The sequence below is a fragment of the Phalacrocorax aristotelis genome, chromosome 9 (assembly GCF_949628215.1).
Source record: "Phalacrocorax aristotelis chromosome 9, bGulAri2.1, whole genome shotgun sequence".
Taxonomy (NCBI): domain Eukaryota; kingdom Metazoa; phylum Chordata; class Aves; order Suliformes; family Phalacrocoracidae; genus Phalacrocorax; species Phalacrocorax aristotelis.
In genome coordinates, this window is record NC_134284.1 from 26903083 (window position 1) to 26920530 (window position 17448).

The 17448-nt window shown below is 48.4% G+C and overlaps 1 protein-coding gene and 1 long non-coding RNA gene across 5 annotated transcripts; one reads left to right on the forward strand and one right to left on the reverse strand.

The window, feature by feature from the left end:
- Positions 1–7967: 7967 nt before the first annotated feature.
- Positions 7968–17106, reverse strand: CKB (creatine kinase B). 4 transcript variants are annotated; one of them, XM_075103998.1, is made up of 9 exons: positions 15965–16054; positions 14908–15120; positions 14252–14439; positions 13619–13773; positions 12589–12721; positions 11502–11673; positions 9831–9954; positions 8929–9118; positions 7968–8338 (listed from the first exon to the last, which is right to left on the reverse strand). In XM_075103998.1, the coding sequence occupies exons 3-9, from the start codon at positions 14427–14429 to the stop codon at positions 8160–8162; spliced, it is 1131 nt and encodes a 376-aa protein (XP_074960099.1). In that variant the 5' UTR covers positions 14430–14439; positions 14908–15120; positions 15965–16054; the 3' UTR covers positions 7968–8159. The 4 variants fall into 4 exon arrangements, with proteins under 4 accessions (XP_074960099.1, XP_074960097.1, XP_074960096.1 ...); XM_075103996.1 differs by lacking the exons at positions 14252–14439; positions 15965–16054 and adding an exon at positions 17008–17106; XM_075103995.1 differs by lacking the exon at positions 14252–14439 and having other exon boundaries at positions 15965–16357.
- Positions 15611–17041, forward strand: LOC142062072 (uncharacterized). Its single transcript, XR_012662366.1, has 3 exons — positions 15611–15811; positions 15933–16085; positions 16995–17041. It is a non-coding gene; the product is annotated as an uncharacterized LOC142062072 (long non-coding RNA).
- Positions 17107–17448: the final 342 nt, after the last annotated feature.

Sequence of the window (17448 nt, forward strand, 5' to 3'; positions counted from 1 at the left end):
GCTGTCTTATGCCTTTTCATGGGCTCCAGCTGACCCATTACTTGGTGTCGTTTCTCATAAATACTACTCAAGGGCTGATCCTTTATTTCTTGTGAGGAAAAACAAAATACAACTTTTGTCTACTTTTAAAACTGGGTTTTATACTACATGCACAGGTCTTCCCAGTCTGGTGCTCAGGGGTGTCATGCCTAAGCACCAGGACCACCCAAATCAATTCAAAGGCATTTGGAAGGGAGCAGGAGGGGGCTGTGTGGAGGGGTGCTCCTGGGGACATCCTGGTCCCCCCAAGAGAGGAGAGGGATGTGGCATCTTAGTGACAACGGGTCATGGCATCAGGCAGTGATGCCCAGACTCAGGTGAGCCCAGGCTGCACCCTGAAATAGGCAGTCCCCTCACCTCTGTGAGGACATGGGTGACCACTGGCACAAAACACTGCCATGTATCCGCAGCCACCAATGGGAGAAGAGGCCAGATGCTCCAGGGGTGGCAGCTGGGGCCAGACTGATGATTGTCTGCTGGGGCGGGGGCCTGGTTTTGTCCAAAATTTAGGTTACTGCCAGGAAGTGAGGCATGTCAACCAAGGCAGAGCCCTGTGCTGCTGCAGGAACCCTTCCCCTCTGACATACTCAGAAACCAGCTCTCCATGCCCGGGGTGCTGCCCCACAGCAGCAAGTGGCAGGTCCAGCAGAAATGGACCTACTTCGTCCCCTGCTGAGGTTGTCCTCATCACCTTGTTCCGGCTAGGCAGTGACACAGGCTGTTGCCTACAATCTGAGGCATGCAGCTTTCCCCATGCTAAGCTGCAAGGTCTCTATCTTGCTGACAAGTCTCTTTGCAAACCACAGGGTTCTTTGCAAATAGAAACCACCCAAAAAAAAAAAAAAACGAAAGCACCAAAAAAGGCAAACCACCAAGTAACAGAAAACACATAGCTTATGGCTCCGGGTTGGTCACGTCCCCGCTTGCTGGCTGTGAGGTTAGCTGGTTAGCTCAGCCTTTTGCCTAGATGAGCTTTCAGCCCTGCCCCACTTCATAGCACCCCACAGAATGAGTAAGTCAAAGTGAGCACTTCGGTGAGATAAATGGTGTGCAGTTTAGCTGTTCCACAAGGATGGCTGATGCTCAGATACGAGGTGCAATACACAGCAGCTGCTGCATTAAGGTGCATCTCTCAGAGCCCTGCAGAGAGCTGGCTGGTGCAACCCCTAGTGCCTCTCAGCCTGACTCTCTTCCATGTTAATGCCATCAGGAGGTGCCTTGCAGTGAGAAATGGTCTGTGTGGTCACTGGTGGCAAGGGATTCTGGCCAGGACACAGTCCTTTGGTACATCACTGTGGTGGGGAGGTGCAGCCTTCCCCAGCACTTACCTCCTGCTGCTGGGATGGGCCTTCACGAGAGTTTTCCTGGGGAAGAGGATGGACCTTCTGGGATGCTGTGGGAGCTGGCACAGGCTGGGCATCAACCTCCAGAGAGCCATGGGCAGAATGAGGAGGTGCCCAGAGCACTGGGGAGGCACTGAGGCTTAGCCCCAGGGGCAGCAGGGTGCACATGAGTCCATGCATGCCTGGCCTTGCATTCCCACCTCTGATCTCCTCTGGCCTCCAGGACAGCTGTAAGAAATCCACAAGCCTCCCCCAAGGCTTTCAGCAGTGGGAAATAGCTGAGCTGTTGATTCCTTTCCTCCCTCTAGATAGGTGCAAGGTTTAGGGCGCTGTCAGGGCCCACCAGCCACCCCTCCATGTGAGCAGAGAGCACCCCGTGCCATCCACCAGACGGAGGAGAGGAAGTGGTGCTGGCAGCAGCAAGTCTCCTTGGCCTGGCAGGGAGGCAGGGGGCACATCCCAGAGGCAGAGGGAAGGGAGTAAGGCACTTATTCCATCTCCAGGGGAAAGAGCATCCTCAGGATGGTCAATGATATTTTGCCTTAAAACAATGCTTACAAAAAAAAAAAAAAAAAAAAAAAGCCAGCCATTACTTTCCCATGGCAAGGAGCTGATGCTCTGGGGCCATAAGCATTCCCGTCCATCACAATCCTCTTCTCATGCATGTTCACACAAGTACCTCTGAGGCTGTCTCTCCCTCAACAAGTCTCAACTCGGAGGCTGTTATAACAGTGATCCGATACGATGGTATTCCAATGCCCTTTGCTGAAGGCAGCCCATTCATGGAGCAGCATGGTCCCACAGCTCTCCTGGTGTCCATCCGCACTGGAGACCTCTCCTCCCATGCTCATCTGCACATATTCAGTCACTCGCTCCTCGCACGTCCCTCCGGATTGGCACCAGCAGCACAGGACAGCTCTGCCAGCTTCCCAGTAATCGCAGATGCGTTCTGCCCAGCAGCCCAGGAATATTGTCAGCCTGAGCAGTGATTAACGATGATTCAGGGGATTTCACCACAGTCATGGAGGGAGACCGGCCAGTTTCTGTGGGCGGACACAGCCTGGCCCACACTTACTGAAACACCAGTTCTCCTGCCCAAGATGACTTCACCACTCATTGCCCTAAAACGATCTTGTTTGCCTCTCACTGCTGTGGTCACCTCCAGCTCTGTCCCAGAACAGCTGCGACAGAGAAGCAGGAGAAATCCCCTCTGTGCTGAAGCCGGTGCACAACCTCCATCAGCTCCTGTGGGCACGGCTGGCACCAACACTGAACCTGCTGTTGGTTTTCCCACTATTTTCTCTGTGCTTTGAGCACACAGCAGTGTTTGAACGGCAAACAGCTGCTATTTACATCCCAACAAAACTGTCCTCGGTGTATGTGCTAACCGATCAGCTGGACCATGCTAAAGGATGTAGGGTTTCAGTCAAGTAAATTCACTTATTTTCCAGTCTTGCCTTTTCCCAAATAATCCAGGAGAACTTTTCTGTGCTCAAGTACTACCATCAAACACCATCACAAGAAGTCACGGCAAAAATATAAGCTGACACTTCCAGGGTCTCCTCAGCACAGGTTATTCTCAGTTTTACTCTCTGGTCATCAATAATGGGTGTGCAAAGAGCAATCAGACTGCAGCCATTGGCCGAACCTTGCACCGACCTGCACTAAACACAGTGAGAAGCCAAAGTTTTTACAAAGATCTGGGGCTTGCATGTGTGTCTGTCAAATTAATCTTCAGTTCTGATTTTATTTTGAAATTGCATCATAGAAAGCTTGGGGTTGTCCATTCTATATCTTTAGCTGAAGCTTTTGACATTCAATAAAAACCTCAACATTCACATCTTTCTGAGTGTTACCCTTTCTGTCCATTTTCCCAGGTGTTAAGTACGAGACATTTTTCCCTTTGAAAGTTTATATTCATATATATATACACATATATATTAAAATAGACATATTTATGTGTATATATAAAAATATACATACATATGTATATACACACACACACTTTTATATATATATGGTTTCTCATAGTCTTACTCACTGGCTGGAGGAGGAAAACAAAAATCTTTGGTAGTTTTGGATGCATCTCTGTTTATTTTTACCCTGTCTGGTAATGCAGAGTTTCCCCACTAATTGTTGATCCCAGTCTGAGCCCACGCTGCCAATTTAATTACTAGACCCACACTGTGGGTGTAGTAGATACAGCTTCTCACCTGATGTGCTCAACCTGGCTCTATGCAACATTTGACTTATACAAAAGATGGTCTTTCAAAAAGCAGGGGAAACCCAGTATCTCCACATACGAACACCTCAGCAGCCCAAGGGCAGTCCTCGCCATTGGGTTTTCCCATGCAGCGGCTGGCGGCTCGCAGCCACTGACGCAGAGGTGCTGTGGGGCCAGGAACCCAGGGCAAGTGGGCTGGGCTTCGAAATGGAGTAACAGAGTTGGGCTGCCAAAGCATAATTTCTGTATAAAGAAACAAACCCAATATGTCAGAGGCAAGGGAAGAGGGTCAAGTGATGCAAGAGACCTGGTGATGATTAGCCTCTCGTAGCAACATCTTAGGCTGTGGCGTGCCCTTCTCCAGAACTGGGTTTTTTTCCCCCTTCACTGGGGACAAATAAATGTGACAAAGCCCCAGGATGGTGAAGTGCCCTGTCCCACTGGTGGAGGGCTGGAGCAAATGACTACCCAGGCTATTTCCAGCTTTGTAACTACAATTCTTTGGGAGAGGTGGGAAGACAGACTAGCCAGAGGAACGCAGAGCAGCCAAAGGAGCCTGCTGGCCTGCTGCTTCCCCAGGGGAAAAAGAAAAGCAAACAGGAGATGAAAAGGCTGTGACGCTGTCTCCATTCCCAGAAGAGTGCCCTGCCCACCACGCTACCACATTTTTTGTGTGGGTGGGTGAATGGAGGGAAAAAAAAAACCACCACTCAAACTCCCCTGCTCAAGCTATTCCACATTGCGTAAAAGTGTGGTAACACTCATCTGAGGACAGGCTGGAGCCTAAACCTCCTCCCTCCTAGATTGGTGCCAGAGACATTAGGCAATAGCACCTTCCTTTTTCTTCTTGGCCTAGTGATGGATTAATTATACTGGACAAAACGGAAAGCCGGGGGAAAGCATTGCCCTGGCCTTGACTGTGGTTGGGGCTGAGCTGAGCAAAGCTGAGCCGAGCAAGGATCCCTGGTGGAGGGCAGGCCTCAAGCAGCAGCCTCCTGCACCCCAGGCAGGGCTTTTGCTGGGCAACCAGCAGATCAAACCACCTTGCCCTAGACTTTGTTTTGTGAGAGAGGAGTCACCTGGGTTGGCTACCTTGTCCCAAGAAGCAGGAGTCTCCCTGATGTACCTGGACCTCCTCGTGAAGCAGCCACCCCATCCCTTCGCTTGGCTCACAGCACAACAGAGTGTGTGTGGAGCTTGGCCACTTCACTCAGGCCTGGGATCTTCCCACAGCATGGCAGGGTGCCTAGGGTCGATGCCGCAATGCTGAGCTTACCACCATCTTCTGTGTGGCTTAGTCCACAATGATTGAAAGATCATTTCCAGTAGATAGCACAAACATGGAATAAGGAGCATTTATGGTCAGTCTACTGCCAGTAAGTGTAATACAAGAGGTAAATTGTTTTTTGAGCAGCTTGATTTCTTGAAGAAGGACCTTAGGGTCCCAGCAGGCAACATGCTGCCTGTGCCACGCATGCCGAGAGGGAAGGGGACTGGGCTGACTGACTGCTGCCGTGGCAGGCATTGCCCTGCGTGGGCATCGCGTGCAGGCTGGGGCAAGGCAGCTGCTCCCCACAGGAGAGCAGGAATGTTCAGAAGAAAAAAACAATGAGAAAAAGAAATTCCCCTTGAAAATGTTATAAAAGCAGTGCATGCTTTGAGCGGTGAGCTGGCAGCCAAGGGACAACATGCGAGCCTGTGGGAGCAGGGCCTGCGAAGGCAGCGAAGAGGACAACACAAGACGACCCCCGTTAGAGCCGGCGGAGCTCAGCTGCTCTCCCTGGCAGTGGGACGGCAGCAACAATTGCTGCTCCTGGATCTGTAAGTTCAGATTAAACTTCATGGGAAAGTTCAGAGATGCAACACATGCCTGCACAGCCCAAAGGGCCTCCTGGCCCCTCTCCTCCCCCAGCCTGCACCCACACATCATCAGCACTTTTTCAGCCAACGGAGGAGCCTGTGCACTGCTCCAGGCTCGGGGAGGAATGACGCCATCACTGCCGGGTGTGATGCAAAGCATGAGCTCACCTGTCCAGAGGGCCCCGCCGGCTGCGCCAGCTCCTCCGTCCTTCCCAAAAGCGACGTGACACGGGTGGCTCCACCAGCAAGGCTAATTGCAGTTCCCCTGTATAAAGCACAGCAGCAAGTGGCAAGCTCCCTCTCCTCCCCTCGGTTTACGGCTGAGGCAGCCCTGACCCATGGCAGCTTGCCATTGCCCAGCAAAATTCCAGGTGCCTGAGGCACGAGCAAGCGGCCACTCCGTATGACCTACTTCATGCAGCCACAGTATATGAGCGACCCACAGTAGGCACCCAGAGCATGATGGTGAGTAATGCTGAGAATCAACGTGGAGCTTTCAAGGCAAGGGGGTAAGAGGTTTAATTTCTCTCTTGATCGCAGGTTTTTAGCGAGTCCCAGCTGGGGTAGGTCGCTGTGTCCAGCCTTTTGCCATGACAGGTTTGTTCTCTGGAATATTTTCAATTGCTTTGTACAAGCTGAAAGAAAAGCGTGGTCATGTTATTTGTCGTGGCAGCAACAGGAAGGAACACAGCAAAGGTGGTGGGTGGGAAAGAAAACCAATTAAAAATAAATATTTTCTAGTTGGATGCAAGCATTGAAGACTATCTTGATGCTTTGACCATAATTTTTTAGCCAGCTACAGGTCCTCCTTCAGACTGCAGGGACCCAGGAGCTAAAATGAGACAGAGGGATGTAGCAGCTCCAATGGGCTATGGACATAGGAGAAACAAGATGCATAGGGAGAGAGATGTTTTTATTTGTCCAGCTGACATAGCTAAAAAAAGATAGACACGTTTTCAGACACATCCTTCCATTAGATAATTGCTGTGAGCGCAGTAGCAACGCCGTGTTGAGAAGAGGCACCACTAAATGAACACTCTCTGATTACAAGATGCAGCACCAGCTATTTCCCAAGCATCTGTGAACAGTGACACAAAGCACAGCAAGGGGGATCTAAAGAATACACAGAACCAAACAGTTGTCTCTTGCACCATTTTCCCTTCCCTGCTCCCACAAGCCTTGTACAGAAAAATCCCTGTGCCGATTAACTCAAATACAGGCACATCACTTAGCTCAGAACAGAACTCTTACATGTGATCTCCTCTCCCCCACCCAGTTAAATCTGAATCATGTAGAAAGCTATATTTAAAAAAAAAAATCTCATTTGAGATGTTCAATCAGCTTTTCCCTCACCAAAACTCAGTTAGCTTATTCCAGCTGGAGTGATCACTTCAGCTAAGTGACAGCCTGCAATCACAGCCTTAGAAATATCACAGCCTCTACAAAAGGAAGCTTATCTACGCAAGCCTATATAAAGCTGCACACTGTGAAGCTATGTATCAACTTCGATCATGCTCTGTCTATAAAAGCCAGGTTTTAGCAGTGGGTAGAGCTGCGGATCAGGTGCTATCTGCTTCCCAGGTTGCACAGGCTACAAAAGCTGTAAGGGCCCAATGCCCCTAGCTATCAATACTTCTGGAAAATGCTGTTCTTGCAGGTTAATAATGTGACACCTCCACACATACTGTGACTACAGCCATTCTGAAAAGCAGACTTACTTGATGCAACACTGTAAGCTCACACCCAGAGAACAGCCTGAGCTTGCAAGCCAGACCCAGTTTGGAAAAAACCCCAACTATTTAGCATGTATTAATTGGCTGTACTGCTTGTTTTTAGGTTCATGGGACAACTGGTGCATAGGTCAACGAGAGCCAGCTGAAGCAAGCTAGAGTTATCTGATATTTTCCTGTAACTGGCAGCTTACAGCCCCCACACCTCTTTATTAGCTAAGCTGAAAGCTTAGCAAGAAGCATGGGTTTAGTCTAAGTTTCACCTCACTCCATACCCACAAGAGTGATTAGTTTACACCAACTCTCTGCACACCTCTAGAGGTTAAAGATGTGTTCTTCTCCCCACAAACTAGCTTACTGTCAGTATTACAGGCTGAAGTCTGACCTCAGAGCATTGCCCTGCAGCCCCAGGAGGACATGTCTGAGAACAGTAGCCCTTTGTACCCAGATCTGTCTCCTCTCCCTTACAGGAGCCAGCCTGGCCTGCTGCAGTCAGGATAATGACAGTTTACAGTTGCCATGAGCAGATGCACAAGTCAAAGCTTGGAGGTAGGGCATGTTTGCAGTGACTCATGTTTAACACCAGTTCTCAACTTTACAGCAACTACAATCAAGTTAAAGATTCACTTCTGACACTGCTTTAGCCACACTTAAACTTGAGCAGACTGCAGCCAGGAAGATGTACTAGTACACAAAACCAGCCCCTCTACCATAACCGAGAAAACCAAGTCACTTAAACCTCAAAAGACATTCAGTTAACACATCTAAGACTTGTCAGGCCAAAACAATAGTTTATTTCATTTTCAGCAACATCTCAACCATCAAAAAAATAAACTCTAACACAGATGGATGGAAGACTTCTCTACAGTGTAATAACTAAGTGGGCTCTGACCCAAGGGGTTTGAACTGGAGTGACATTTTATTATTCATCCAATAACTTAGGGAGCAAGAGAAAAAAGTGCTTTATTTCTGAGCTGGTATGAGGTCGTCAATGGACTGGCCTTTTTCAAGGCGCTTTTCCATTTCAATGAGCAGCTTCACACCATCCACCACCATCTGCACCAGCTCCACCTCAGAGAAGCCAAGACGATCAGCATTGGAGACATCAAACACTCCTCCAACAGCAGCTGTGTCCACACCACCTGGAACAAGAGATTTAGTGAGTACTCTGGTCACTACTAGCACAGGTAAGACTACCCCTTTTGTCCCTACCTTTGCTCCCTTGAGGTGAGAACACAGCAAGACAGCTCTACAAGTTGTCACTGCCAACCCCTCCAACATGCAGGGAGGTAAAGCTGCGTGTGACTGCCAACATGAGCCACTGAGCATGCCATTAGGCCACTTCTTTATTCTTGTAACCCAAGAGCAATCTAACCTGCGGTCAGAAGTACCTACTGTAGCTATTTCCTAGCCAGAAGTTAAATCAGAATTCCCATCCCTTCTTACAACAGCAACAGCTGCCATCAGGTCCACCTTATCTGGAGCTCAGAATACCACACAGGGCATACCTAGATAGCCAGATACAATAAGGTATAAGCAGAGCACTGGCACCCTCAACCCCTCAAGCTATGATTTTAAGGCTTTGTTCTCTCCACATGCTTACAAGGGTCCCTTCTGGATGGTCTGACAGGCACTGCCAGCGCAAATGAAGACATGGCTCTGGCTGTAGCCAGGCTTTTGCTAGTGTCTTAGGGCAGCCTGACTAGGATATCACTGTATCACCACCTCTCACCTGTGCCTCGTTTCTGCAGCCGAAGCCTCTTAAGGACCTCTCCAAATTTCTCATGTTTCCCAAGGTTCGGTAGCTTGATGTGCACACCAGCACGGAGCCCTGTTCCAAGGTTGGATGGGCAGGTCAGGATGTAGCCCAAGTGTGGATTCCACATGAACTCATAGTTTTTGGACTTGAAGAGGGTTTCTATCTATAAATAGAGAGAATGGATGTTTAAAGATTGTTCTCTGCCTGAAGGATGTAGGTCATCCATTAGGGCTCATTTACAGCTTCAGTTACATAGCAACAGCCACAACAGTTTGAACAACTATTTAAATCAGTCACATAAGCCCCCTCCATTTGGAAGAGAGGGTCACCAACAAGGGGCTTTTAAGGCCTTAATCTTGCTCTTAGTAGTGAGACAGGCTAAGTTCAAGCTACACTACTAAATCTGAAGTCACTATCTGTTGGGAAGCTTGATTTAGTGTGTGTCAAGCTGGCATGTCTGTTAGGATTAGGGAAGGGGCTGGTAAGGCTCAAGTTCATATCAAGACTAGAAGCCAAGAAAAGCACCTTCAGTCCAGCTTCGCCCATCCACATTCAAACAATTCCTCCTCCCACCGAGGGTGTCTCAATGCTTGATTTACAGAACCATGTAGAAGTCCTTTAAGTATAGTTTAGACACTTGGACAAGGGTGCCACATCAGAGGACATATTCTAGATTTCATAGTCTCAATGTTTTGCCAATGTAGGTGTTTCAGAGCCCTCACAGCTTTGGATTTCATCAGGGTGTTCCCAGAGACCCAGCCTACGAAGTACCACCATGCAGGACCCCGGAGGGGGCTTGAAAGAGTTTTCATTCTCAGCTCTAACCAGAAAAACATGCATCATTTGAACCTACAGCTCAGGCAATACTGATTTACCTGTGTTAGCCCAGTACAGAAGCGGGTAAATACTTCCTTCATATTGCCACCTTTCTGCATGGAAATAACTCTAAGATGATCCTCCTCATTGATCCAAACAAGGAAGGTCTTGTTATCATTGTGCCTAGGAGACAGAGCAAACAGCTTGTTATCTGTCCCACATAACATTTTCAAGATAATTGTAACAGCAGCTGATTACTCATCATTGTAGCTTTTATTTCAAGAGGCTCACTTAGTTTCTTCTTGAAAGAAATTAATCTTACTTCTTTTGTCCATGCAGGACCTAAACAGAGTTAAGCTAGTAGTTTTTACCCTGCTCTTTTCAAGGGGTAGTTTGAATTGGCCTATATCTAAACAGGTCAGAGTAAGTAATAATATGACATTAGCCAGTCTTACAGTATTGAACCTTACAATCCAGTCATCCCCCTAGCTCACCTGTGGCCTGAGTTTATAAATTTATAAAGAGATGTCACCTGTTCAGCAGAGTTTGCAGGAGGGTGATCAGTACAGACTTGAGGCAGTCCTGTACAGTGATGTTCATAATGACACCATGTTGACAACATATAACAAAGTCTATTATCAGAATTTTGTCAAATTCTGTTAAACTGCACTTTGCACCTTATCAGAGAACTAAGTTGTTTTCACTATTAATTTTAGATCAGAGCTCTTCAGAGATGCTATAAAAACCTCTGAACAACCATGGGCCCCTGTTGTCCTAGCTTGCAGCTGGCAGCAAGTACTATCAAAGTTTATTATGCTGATAATTTCTCAGCTTGATTAGGATCAAAAATTAACTAGCACCTGAGGAAAGTTATTTATGAGACAACACTGAGACTTTACACTTCAAGGCTGTAGATTAGTCATGCTCAGATGACATTGCTATCTAGTGCTGGCAATCTGCAGGTAGATGACACAATCTTAAAGGTGACCTACAGAAACAAAGCATGCTTCCTTGGGGTTGTACTGAAGCAGCTACAGTAAGACTAGAGTATTCCAGTTGATAAAAACCTAGCCCTTGGCTTACAAGGGAGCAAGTTAATTATGCCGCAGAAGCTCCTGAAATGCAGAGTTTTATGTAGGTGACCTACATCTGACAAGTAGAATCCTTCCATTCCACGCTTCTGCCATCAGTCAACTCATATCACCAAGTCTCTAGAGGCAGGGGGGGAAATCTTAACACTAGTACAGGTAAAGCCATACTAGTCCAGCGAGTTTCTGCAAGCAGAAGTGATGAGACTACAAGTGAGCAACTACGCATCTAGTATCAAGTCTAAGCTAAGCCAGTACAAGTTACTCTAAGCTCCTGAGACAAGAGCTGAATGTAGTGACACATCTACTTCTTTAGAAGTGATTTACTTTCATAAGCTGCTTCAATTACTGTCTTCATGAAGACAGGTGCTTCATGAACCTGTGCTGGATGGGTGGGCTCTGGTTACAGGCTAGCCAAGCTGGCTTGTTCCTATTACCCAGTGTGGTACATGGTAATACTTGTCCAAATTCTGCTGGTTTAGATGCAACTTCCCAGGAGACCACATAAGTTTCGCATTAGATTCAGTAATATGAGTTCAGAAGCTGCCATTTTGCTCAACAGTAGGAGCCACAACCAGAACTGCAAGATATTTTTTTTTTTGCAGGGACTTTGTAGGACTCTTCCCTTCCAGGTGTACTCACCAGATGCCCCTGGCATCAGGCCAATCTCGTGCCATCCCAGATGCTAACAGAAGAGGAGAAACTGGCTTGTCAAACAAGAAGTGATCATCAATCAGCTGCTGCTGCTCTGCATCAGTCATGTTCCTCAAAGCATAGTACTTCCCCTTGAGATCACCTTCCAGACTACCCAGAGCTGAAAGAAAGAGTCACTGTTAGGATAGGGGACCAAAGGTGCTAGACATTCCCAGTACTTTAGAGACCACACACAAAGTATGGCAATGTCTGATCTGCTGGGTTTGGTTCCTCTCTTGCTTTCAACTTCAATGGCAATGCCTTTGCAGCATTACAGAACTCAAGGTAGTATCAGATGATCTGCCTTCACCTTCCAGGCCTATACAAGTAGCCTTTATTCCCTTAAATGCAGTTTAGGATCATCTCTGCTGCTTACTGAAGAAGTGGAGTGCTTTCTTCCAAGGAGAATCAAGGTCATGTATACAACAAACAGTATGATTCTAGTCAAGGACTGTTACCCTGCCCTTGAGAGGTTCCGGAACAACTACACTCTGTCTCCAGAATTGCACCTTGAGTGTATCCTTTCCTCTTACTTAATGGACTTGGGAAGCAATAGAAAAAACCTACAGCTGAGGAGTTCCACTGAAAACTAGGGCTTACTCTAAGCAACTGCACATTTGGAGCAAGACTGCACCTCTAAGCAAGCCAAACATTAATAAAAGTCAATTATACACAGCCGCAAAATACTGCAACCATGACTCAAGCCCTGAAGTTGCTACATACCTATTACATTTCAGGTGTGAGCCATGGTGAACCAACCTCTTTCCCTACACACGTAGAAAGAAGCTTTCAAGATCAGCAAAGGTTAACTTAATGCAGTCCAACTTCCCTCTGACATGTGCTCTTGCTCTCAGCTACAAACTGCAATGCTGAGGCAGCTGTAATGTAATGAGCCTTTTTCAGGGAAGGCTCCATGTTGAGACTAAGTCTTGAGGGAGGCAGCTTTTGGCAGCTGCCTCCATTTTCAAACTGCAAAGAAACCCTCTTGCACAAAGGACCCAAGTAGTTTCCCCAATGCAGCCGGTTCTCACTTTACCTTCAACAGAGAGCTTTTCAATGGCCCGCCTCTCTCCTCGACTACAGTGCGGGGGAAGACAGAATCCACGGATGCTTCTACCAGTTCTGACTCGGGAACTTAGCACATAGTTGGGATCCAGGTCATCACCTCCCTAAAAGATTAGGAAACCAGTGAGTACAAGACAGTTGCCAAGATACCTACCCTAAATACAGATAGCTCCCATGCATTTATGGGTGCACCTTATACTTGAGATATTGACTACTTGGCCTGTAAGCCAGTGTCTTACTTCAGGACTATTTTCTCCAGCATTAGCTTAAGTATCTGTGTAACACAACCCTCGTTTTGAGGCTAAGGCTACAAGTACTAGGTAGTGCTAGAAGACAAGGATACCACCAGACCATCAGTTTTATGTCCATTTCAGACTATGGTCCACACTTCTGCTCCCCCTTCAGAGCTACAATCTACAGGTATCAACATGAGGCAAACCCTTGTTGTTTAGGTAGGTGTTTACTCTTGTAAATGAGAATTATTCACTACTGTCATACAAGGTATCTCATTTTCAAGATGGCTAGGCAATCAACACAGCATTAGGAATTCCTAGCGTCTACAGTAACATTTGAAATCCTTAAGATGGGCAGAAATCCTTACTCCGAACCTTAACAATGCCTATTCTATAGTATGAGATCCAAGATCAAATAGTAAAGTGCCACATTTTTATGACAGTCTTTGACTCCTAGGACACTGTTGTTTAGCTTGACTACTACAGACCACCATTCATGAAAGTACATGTTGAACATGTTTGGCATGACCTACATAGCAGCAGTGCATCAAGCAAGCTCCTGCTGCGTGCCAGCTGCCTGGTTCTACCCCACCACTGACATCCTACAGCAGCAAGCTCTGAAGTCTGATTGCACTGGACACACAGCCTGCGAGTCTGTGCTGGGTGAAAGTGAGGGGACAGAGCCTGAGCAATCAGCTTAAGCAGCTGCCAACAACTTTACCCAGTCATAAGACCAGTAGGCATCAGTAATTGATCAAAAGTTTATACCTGCAGGTTATCAGCATTCAGGTCGGTCTTGTGCTCATCAGTTGGTTTGTAGCCACCATGCCTGTCTTCAATAACTGGATCAAAGAGTTCCTTAAACACATCATAGGACTCTTCATCACCAGCTACACATCCTACTGTCATTATGAAGGGATGGCCTGGAGTGGTAATAAAGTCAGAAGAGCTAAGTTTGGGTGATGTTTGGCTGTCCTCCAGCACAGCACTAACCAGGCAAGTTCTTTAGTGGTAGGTCTAGTCACTTAGAAATGCATCCTTACACAAAAACATTTCGAGAGACCCTACATTTTACACTTCATCCAGTTAAATGCAGTGCTATGGAAACCCGTAACTGTTGCCATTAAACCACGCTCATTTGTCAAGCTTGGTTTAGGACAAATTTGCACAGCACACCAAATTGCACTAGCTAATCTAGACCACTGGATAGAACTTTATGTCTAAACAGCCATGCTTTTGCTGGAAGCAAGCGTACTTCGCATTTTGTTCCTTCTGCTGCAGAGCTGCATTTCTGTAGTCTGCTCATAAATACCACCTCCACAAGATTAGTTTTAAGTCACCATATTCAAAAGCACCAGTTACTTCAGCTGGCTCACACAGAATATTCTCAACGCATTTTACCAGGATTATCAACCCCAGTCTGAATGACATCATCCAGGGTGAAGCCACTGGGCGTGACTCTGTCTCTCAGTTTCTTGTATAAATCCAGGGTTAGAACTTTGGCCATGTGGTTGTTGTGGGTGCTCAGGTCCGGGTACTCCTCATCAGGAGGCAGTCTCTGATTATTTAGTTGGGCCATTTTGATATTGCTAGAGTAAAAATAAATACTGTAATGTTAACATGTAAACACATCTGCTCCCCCTTTTTTCATAGAAGTGCTAGAGAACATCACATAACCAGTTTGGAATAGTAATAGACCAGAACAGCCAGGTAAGCCCACATAATACCAGGGTTGGGCTTTTCCCCCCTGGTTGTATTAGAATTAGAATGCATCTGGTTTAGAGCTTTTTTTTTTTCCCCCTGTTCAGATTGAAAGTATTTAGCAGAGCAGTTACATAATTTAAGTGTCTGGGAATTGATATGTTAGACCACAGCAAGAAACATGGCTTGGTAGAACAAGGCCTCTTTTAACACAGCCATGCATTCAGAGCCATCTCAATGCTTTACAAGATTTGCCTCTCAGCAGCTCAAGAGCTTTGGGTGCCATTGTCAAGAAGCACTTCCAGTAAGCAGGGAGAACAGATCATTATGCAGATCTAACGGTCCCCAGCCGTTACCTGGGTTGTCAACCCCAGTCTGGATGACATCATCCAGCGTAAATCCACTGGAAGTCTGTTTATCCCTCAACTTCTTGTACAGGTCCAGGGTCAGCACCTTGGCCATGTGATTGTTGTGAACACTCAGGTCAGGGAACTCATCATCAGCAGAGTACTTCATCTTCAGGAGGTTGTGGCTGTTTGAGAAGGGCATGTCTGACCCTACCGCAGTCACTAGGGGAGAAAGAGGGGAAGCCTATCACTGGGGTCTTGGCAGGCCTCCCAAACGCCCCGGGGCAGGAAGCCAGGCACCCCAGCAAGGTCACCTTGGCTGCGGTTCCACCCGTGCCTTTCACACCTTTGTTAGTACAACACCTCCCGCAAAAGCCAGGAAGGAGGAAAGAAAGAAGTTCTTCACCTCCACCAGCCTCGCCCCGTCCTCAGCGATGCCAGCCGCAAGGGCAGGGGGATGCTCTCCCCACTCCCCCGGGGCGCCGGAGAGACGCGCCCAAGGTGGCGCAAGGCGGCCGTGGCAGCGTCGGGCAGACCCCGCCGGCGGCTCTGGGGCGGGAAAGGGGGCTCGGCCCCTCCAGGATGCCGCGGCGGGCGGCAGGTGAGCGGGGCGGCACCGCCGTTCCCTCAGTGTGGCGGTCGCGCCTCCTCCCGCCGCTAACGGGCGAGCGGGGGTGGGGGTGGGGGGGGTCAGCCGCGCCCCAGCCCGAGGAGCGACGGCGCCCGGCCGCCCCCCGAGCCCCGGCTGCTCCCCGACTTGGGAGCGGACGGGTGGGAAGTAGCCAACAAGCCACTGTACAACAGACGGCTCCTTCGGGGTACCTGGCTGGGGCAAGCATATGTAACTACCCTGCTAAATACCGGGTTAATCTGGTTTTAGAGCGGGGGCCCCCTCCAGCGGGGGACAAGCCCGGTAAGCACCTGCGCCGCGCCCCCTCCCCCGCCGCCCCCCGCTCCCCCTCCTCAGCCGGACCGGCTCCATCCCGCACCAGGAGCGGGGGTGTAGAAAAAAAAGTAAAAATCTTATTTTAAAGCTGCAGGACAGCTCTGCTGCTCCGGGACTTACCGAGGGCTCCGCAGCTAAAGAAAGGACCTCCGCGTCCCGTTGCTTCCCCAGCCGGAGTGGAGCCCTGCCACTGCCGCCGCACCTCTTTTATATAGAGCGGGACCCGCCACCCGATTGGCCGGTATTTATAGCCCATTCATTCAATTGGGCCAGGCGCAGGAGGGCGGGGCGAGTGCCCTGTCGCCGGCCGGCCGCCATTTTGCTTGGTCCTGGGGCGGTGGGTCTCGTGGGGCTCCTCCTCGCCGCGGAGGGGGAATGGCAGCCTGGGGGGCTGTGTTAAACGCGAACAGGCGTGGGGAAATCCATCTCCGCCTTCCATCCGTCAAGGGTTGTCCGCAGGCAGTGGTGCCGTTGCACGCCAGCACATGCACATGGCCAGTGCTGTTCAAGCTTCACACCTTGGTTGAGGGTTCAATAACAGGCGTTAATAGCCTGCCATCCTAAAAATAAGGCCTTTCTAGCGTCAGAACTGGCATGCCCTGAGTCGTGTGAGCGATTAACTGCCCCAAGTAGGCTTGACAGAGGTCACCAATGTGGCCGTGGATCCGGTGCTCAGCACCCAAGAGTGGCAGCTGTGTTCTGCCAAGGAAGGAGCTACCGCTCACCCCGTGCCTCACCTCCAGCACCTGCGATGCCGTGGGCTCATTTTACAGTTTAATTTGAAAGGAAGTAGGGTGGTGGTGTAAAGCACAGTGAGCCTCCTGCTTTTGTCATGCCAAAAAAAAAGAAGTCTTAAGTTTTCTTGGCAAGTGGCTGATTTCCCACTGAAGGCAGAAGCAGGCAGGCTGGATCTGGCCCATCTAAAGCTCACCTGAAATTCCTGAAAATAGTGGCTTCCACTGGTTTGTTTGTAGGAAGGAATAGGGTTTGTCCCAAAGCTAGGACGCAGCTCGGAATCCCACTGTTTGCGGAAAATCTATTACGGTGAATTACTATCTTGATCTGACTTTCACCTTTACATAATGATTTCTTTATCTTTTTCTGACGTGTATTTCTCACAAGAGAACCCACATCTATCCTGTCCAAACAGAGAGTGCACTTACCCACGTGAACGCAGATCCAAGTCGTGGAGTTGCCTTCTCTGACATGAGTTGTGAATGGCAGGAGACGTCAGCTGAAATCTTTCCCCACCACAATTCTTTCAGCACCACAACCAGTACCCTCACCCTGAGAACAAGAAGCGTGTGCACTTTACAGAACTGCTTAGGATTTTAAAAAAATAACATACACGTAGAGGAAATGATTACAAAATAGAAAGCATAGACCGCTTCAAATAAAAATGCATTGTGCTTGGCTGCCATCCAGATTTCCAAGTTATTCCGGGTCTGATAGTCTGAGATGCTGCGTGTACAGATCTCCAGCAGAAGCCAAGGGCTCGGCATCTGTGCAAGTCTGGTCTCTCATCTCCTGGATCAAAGAACAAATCCTCTCTCCAGGTTCTCCTCTGCCTTTTTAACCTCAGAAAATCTTCCCCTATGTTTTAC

Excerpts from the sequence above, each read along its gene's own strand:
- CKB (XM_075103995.1), bottom strand. The coding sequence starts at position 16,100 with ATGGGCTATAAATACCGGCCAATCGGGTGGCGGGTCCCGCTCTATATA. Across the intron at positions 11,674-12,588 it reads TGAAAAGCTCTCTGTTGAAG|CTCTGGGTAGTCTGGAAGGT; the intron begins GTAAAGTGAGAA and ends TCTTTCTTTCAG. Across the intron at positions 9,119-9,830 it reads TCTGTACTGGGCTAACACAG|ATAGAAACCCTCTTCAAGTC; the intron begins GTAAATCAGTAT and ends CTCTATTTATAG.